This window comes from Nannizzia gypsea, genomic scaffold, assembly GCF_000150975.2.
Source record: "Nannizzia gypsea CBS 118893 supercont1.7 genomic scaffold, whole genome shotgun sequence".
Lineage (NCBI taxonomy): Eukaryota > Fungi > Ascomycota > Eurotiomycetes > Onygenales > Arthrodermataceae > Nannizzia > Nannizzia gypsea.
Window position 1 is genome coordinate 1410067 of NW_003345195.1, and position 7050 is coordinate 1417116.

Here is a 7050-nt window from a genome sequence, read left to right on the forward strand (position 1 = left end):
AGGAACATTCGAAGGATGAGGGACCTGATATAGCACATGTATATAAGGGCACTCATCGCCCACTTGATTTCGAGTTATCTTCTGATACTCAAGATCAAAGCCAACTTCATAGCAAGCCATAGCTTTACAGCACTAGTCAATACACATACACTTCCCTTTGTCTATCTGATATCCCTTGACACCTTTATACCAGACTTGACCAGTGTACCAGCTTCATTGCTTACAAGGACCTCAGAGAGTACATGCACGCTGAGCCAGACTTGGAGCTATCGCCTTGAAGTCGGATACCGGAGTATCCTTCCTACAGTGAACGAGCACCGTTTATACTCCAACCCATCCACAGAGCACCTTGAGTTACACCTTTCCTCGAGACGCCTCCCTTATCCCTATAAGAGAAGCCCACCTTTGTAGCATTGATCTTCCCGCACCTACGGTTACAGGCACCCGACATAATCGATTCCGACTCGATACAGTCACTCCGACCAGAGAAAAGTCTATAGCCAAAAGACTAGTCGACACCCACGGCAGATATAATCACGACCCCGATTAGCCGAACATCTGAAAGGAAAACACAGGTACGTATTCCCTACCCCGAACATTTAAAGAACTAACTAGGACACATTACCCGAACAACAAAAAAGCCAATATGTCTACTGCAAGCGGACACACCACCAACTCCAACCACATCTTGGCCCAACTCAAGCAGCAGATCGACGCGCTGGAGAAGAAAGTCAACGACCAAGACTGTGAGGACGACATCGAGCAGTGTGAGACACAGATCAAGGGAATGTCAGACGAGATTCGAGCTTTGAAAGCACGGACCGGAGATACACGAGCATCAGTCAAGATTAGGACACCCGACACCTTTAAAGGAGAACGACACAAGCTAGAGCACTTCTTAAGTGAATGTGACATCTACCTAGCCACCAAAGCAGGACTTACCGAAGTTGAGAAGGTGATCTTTACTGGATCATACTTACGAGACACCGCAGCTACATGGTTCAAACCCATATTGGAAGACTGGATCAATACCCAGGGACGACCCAAGGTCTATGCCGAAGTTTTGGGAAGTTACCCGAATTTTAAGACCGTGATCAGACAGTTCTTTGGAGACACGGATCGCAAACGAACACTTGAAAGGAAACTCGCTAGCCTACGACAGACCAGGGACGCAGCTCAGTTCGCAGCACAACTACAACAACTATGCCAGGAACTTGAGATTCACGACGATGACAGAAAGATGGCTATATTCGAACAAGGACTTAAGCCAGAGACTCAATACGAAACAATCAAAATGGGACCCTACACGAACTACAGCAAAATGGTTGAAATGGCGGTACGACTGGACAATCAATTATACAACTTGCGGAACCTACGACAAGGAAAAGCAACCTTTTGGAAAGGAACGAATCAACGGAGCACGAGTAAGAGAGACAACTATGGACCAATGCCAATGGAACTCGACGCTACCACAAAGAAACCCTATGACAAAGAAAAGAATATGAGATGCCGACGACAGAAGTTATGTTTCTATTGCGAGAAACCTGGACACCAAATGAAGGACTGCAAAAAGAAGCAGGGAGATACAGGGAAAAGCCTGAACGCTACCACTACGTCTAGGACTAGTAGCCAGCAGGATACGCACCACCAGAACGCTAAGAGATATCTGTGCGCGACAGCAAGAACGTACTTACAAGTACCGGATCAGAACTCAGACAGCGATTACGAGGCTAACTACCAACGAATGGAGAGCCAATGGAGTAAATCTGACGAACAGATTGCACATGGAGACAAGCCAACGTTACAAAGACAAAACGCGACGTTAGGGCAAGAATGGAGATACCTGGAAAGACACAGAAGGGAACGAAGTCAAAGAGATACCCTACCTACCGATCAAGAACACGACTTAACAACAGGATCTAACCAAGGAATTATGACCCCGGAACGAACCGACTCAGAGGAAGATACGGAATCCGAGGATGATCAAGAAATACCCGAGTCAGAACAAGAAGACCACGAATGGGAAAACGCACTACCACGAATTGAGGAGGAACCACGAATCAAAGACAGCCTCAAGGAATGCATGAACGATTTAGGAGAAGAACATTGGACGGTATGTGAACAAAAGGGCATTTGCTTTGTACACAACATGAAAAAGCAAAGAGAGGTCTCTGACCCAGCTCATCCATGCCACGACGAATACGACTGGGATTGTCATTGCGAATATCACATATTCAAGGAAACATGGAAGTACGGAAGAAGACTTCACCACGACAACTGCCTACAATGCCCAGGATGCAGAAACAACAAAGATATCCACTGGAGATACTGCAAGGACAACGAATGTCTAGTACATGACAAGTACCAGGGATGGATCGATGGAAAAAGTATCAGCATAACAGATGAAGAAAATATCACACCACACGAACATTTGGAGATTCGATACTGGAAGAAAGAACGAAAAGTGAAAGTTCTATACCAAGGACATATGGCGGAATTTACTAGCAACACGACAACGCGATACTGGCTCGATACTACCAGACTGCTACGAGTACAGTTACAACTACAGAAGCAACAGCGAGAACTAGCGGCACGAATGCAACAAGAAGCAAGCCTTGAAAGTTCATCTAGCGAAGAAAGCTCGTCAAGCGAAGACGAATGGAATGAAACATGCGAATCTATCGAACAGATTCAGGAACAACAGACTCATGATCAAGATACCCAAACGATAACGGAAGGTCGACAGACGTTAAAAGGCAGGCCGAGTCTAGCGGCAATTGTGGGAAATCACCTGGTGATAGTGGCGAAATTGGCAGGGAAATATGCGCAAGCCCTAGTCGATTCTGGAGCCACTGGGAACTTCATTGACTCACGATATGTGAAGGAGTCAGGGATAGCCACACGCAAAAAGGAAGAACCATACCAGCTCAACGGGCTAAACGGAGAATGGGCCAACATCGTGAACGAGGAAACCACTGGTATGAAGGTACACGTCAGAGGACGGTACAAGGGAACAGAGTGCTTCGACGTGACTAGCTTAGGAGGATATGATATCGTTTTGGGACTCCCTTGGCTGCGAAAGCACAACCCGACTGTGAACTGGAGAGACGGCACATTGTGACTAGATGGTGGAAAACGCCGCTCTGACCAGCAGACTGATACCTTGGCGGCCACCCGCAACGGAGACAAGGATCAAGGTCAGATACTGGGCATGGCGCCCCAGGTCGAAACGGGAACTACGAAAACTGCAAGTGATCGATCAACAAAAGAAGAGCAGAGAACGGTTCACCGAGAGCAGGATGCTACCGAATTGGATAAGTTACGACAACAGATACCCCAGGAATACCACGATATGATAGAAGTATTCAGAGAACGAGAACCATCGGAAAGCTTGCCAGAACATCAGGCATGGGATCATGAGATACCTTTGAAGGAAGGTATGGAGCCTACACACAAACCTACGTACAGGTTGACAGGGACCGAACTCGAGGAGTTGCGGCAATACATCGATAAAAACTTAGAAAAAGGATACATACGCGAATCAACATCACCGGCAGGATACCCAATCATCTTTGTACCAAAGAAAGATGGAAGTTTACGACTATGCGTGGATTACAGACAACTAAACGACATTACGATTAAGAACCGATACCCCTTACCACTAATCGATGAAATACAAGATCGACTCAAGGGAACCACATGGTTTACGGCACTGGATATACGAGAAGCATACTATCGAATACGAATCAAAGAAGGAGAAGAATGGAAGACTGCATTCAGAACAAGATTTGGACTCTACGAATACCAGGTCATGCCTTTTGGATTGACAAACGCACCAGCAACGTTCCAAGCATTTATCAACAATGTACTACGCGAATATTTGGATATATTTGTGATAGTCTACTTGGACGACATCCTTATCTTTACAAAAGAAGATCGAAGAGACCACACGGAAAAGGTTAGATTGGTACTACAGCGACTACAAGAGTACAATCTACACCTCAAAGCATCGAAATGCGAATTCTACAGACAAGCAGTGAAATTCCTCGGACACATTATATCAACGATAGGAATCCAGATGGACCCGGACAAGACTAAAGCAATTGAAGAATGGCCAACACCGACATCAGTGAAGGAAGTTCAGCAGTTTCACGGACTAGCGAACTACTACCGACAATACATTCACCGATTCTCAGCATTAGCGAAACCGCTTACGGATCTATTCAGAAAAGGAAAAGACTTCATATGGGGAAGTAAAGAAGAATCGGCATTCAAAGAACTAAAAGAAAAGTTCCGACAAGGAGACATGCGATTACACTTCGACCCGAATAAGGAAGCATATGTCGACACAGACGCATCAGACTGCGCTATAGGAGCCAGATTACAACAGAAAGACGAAGACGGAAAATTACGACTAATAGCATGCTATGCTAGAACAATGACACCGGCGGAACAGAATTATGATATCCATGACAAAGAACTGTTAGCAATAGTTGTTGCATTCAAGAGATGGAAACAAGAATTGCAAGGAACCAAACACCGAGTCACAGTGATAAGCGATCACCAGAATCTGACATACTTCACGACAACGAAAGAGTTGACTCGACGACAATCAAGATGGTATACAGAAACCTTGGCATACTACAACTTCAGAATACAACATTGCAAAGGAACAGAGAACGCTTTCGCAGACGCGCTAAGCAGAAGACCGGATTTAATGACAAAACGGCGAGAACACAGAGCAATCTTACGTCTAGACCCAGATGCCAGTGACATGGTCTTGGACACACAAGCATTGAGGGCCACTAGGATAGTCACATCCGATGCGGACACTCTGGAAGCTGAGGTACAGAAGTACTCAGAACGAGACCCCTTAGTTGGAAGGCTCTCGGGCTCAAGTGAGCATTACAGACAAGAGAATGGTTTACTCTTATACCAGGGATTGATATATATACCCAAGGAAGTACGACAACGAGTACTAAAGGAAAGTCACGACAATTTGAGTGCAGGACACTTTGGAATTGAAAAGACTATGGAACGAATTACGAGATCTTATTATTGGCCAGGAATGTGGAAGGATATCCGAAGATACATACGAGAATGCGACACATGCCAAAGAAATAAGGATAATCGACACGCACCTTATGGACTACTACAACCGATACCACACAAGGATGCACCATGGAAATCTATAGCGATGGATTTCATTACGAAACTACCGAAATCGAAAGAGCCACGAACGGGCATACAATACGACACGATAATGACGATTACGGATCGACTGACGAAGTACACCTACTTCATTCCTTTTGTTGAAAAAACGACAGCACCGGATACGGCATACATACTCCTGAGACAAGTATTTGCGAATCACGGACTACCAGACGAAATTATATCAGACAGAGATACGAGATTCATGAGCAAGTTTTGGATGACACTTACCGAACGAATGGGGATTGAACAGAAAGCGTCTACGGCGTATCACCCTCAAACTGACGGACAAAGTGAACGAATGAATCAGACTGTGGAACAATATCTGAGATGTTACATCAACCATGAACAGAACAATTGGGTTGAATTACTACCAATGGCACAGCTCGCCTACAACGGAGCTAAGGCAGCCTCGACAGGCATAACACCTTTCTTTGCAAATTACGGAAGAGAACCGGAAACGATAAAAATACCCAGAAAAGCGAAGACTCACGCACGAGAAGCGGAGATATCGGCAGAAAAACTACGATTACTACACGAAAATATGAAAAGAGATTCGGAATTCTTGAGTTACAGGATGAGTAACTACTACGACAAGCAACGCATGGAAGCGCCAACCTTTGAAAGGGGAGAGAAAGTATTCCTACTACGGCGGAATATCAAAACATTGAGACCAAACGACAAACTGGATCATCGAAAAATCGGACCATTCAAGATTTTGGAGAAAACCGGACAAGTTAACTACAAACTCCAACTACCGGAACATATGAAAATACACCCAGTATTTCACGTCTCATTAATCGAAAAAGCACCCCAGAACGCCAAACCATACGAACCAGAAATCCAACAAGAAAACCAAGAACAAGAATACGAAGTGGAAAGAATCCTAGACGAGAAAAGGATTAACGGAAAGATTCACTACTTAGTGAAATGGAAAGGCTACGACGATTCAGAAAACACTTACGAGCCTATGCGGAACCTTCAGAACGCGACTCAGGCGATTGAAAAGTACCACCAGAGGAGAGATTCTCAAGAAGAGCCTCGAGAGAAGGATCACGAGAAGAGGAGGAGCCCAAAACGGCCTCGTCACGCTGAGTAAGACCGGAAACAGCGGACAAGGAAGCCGTCGCTCGCACACGGATTTGCCAATTTTCCTCCATGACAACAGCTAACTCCTGTTGAGCTTTCGACAGCTGAGACTGGAGCTCACGGACCCGATTCAGATGAAAGCGAACATTGGTATCTGAATTCCCCAGACGATATTGACGCCAGAAGTTTTCTTCTTCCCAGCGATTCCACGAAGACAAGCGGCCAACGCAGGCGCAGTTCTTGCGAAGACAAGAGGAACAACTTTTACTGGAAGAATCCATCACAAGGCACGGAGTCGAAGAAAAGAAGCAGCTATCACAAGAGAACTCTGCCAAGGAACCATATTGGTCAATAACAGCGGCAAGACGAGCACGCTCAGGAGCACGGTTACGAGGAGCACGAATGGACTTAGAAGCACGCGCCATGATGAAAGAAAGACTTACTGAACCCAACACAACGGGAAGACACTCACTATTTATGCAAGAGGAAGACTGAGGAAACGATCGGGACGATTCGTTAAGAGAGGAGGGGATGATGTTACAGACCACCTGCGGCGCAACCCCGATAAATACGCTCATTGGACAAACAAGGTTACGGGACGGAAGAACCCAGGAACTCCCCAGGTCACGTGACGACTGGAGAGGTCCCAAATGCCAAGACCATGGACAGGTCCATGATGGGACCTCAGGGAGGAGGTCCAACCTGGGACCTCAGGACAACAGGTCCACATGGGACCTGAGGAACATTCGA

At 45.8% G+C, this 7050-nt stretch overlaps 1 protein-coding gene across 1 annotated transcript; it reads left to right on the forward strand.

Annotated features, from left to right (window-relative positions):
• Window positions 1–646: 646 nt before the first annotated feature.
• MGYG_09171 (hypothetical protein) lies at window positions 647–6655 on the forward strand (the record flags this gene model as incomplete). Its single annotated transcript, XM_003170547.1, has 3 exons — window positions 647–2978; window positions 3186–6306; window positions 6502–6655. 3 exons carry the CDS (start codon window positions 647–649, stop codon window positions 6653–6655), a joined length of 5607 nt encoding a protein of 1868 aa, XP_003170595.1.
• Window positions 6656–7050: the final 395 nt, after the last annotated feature.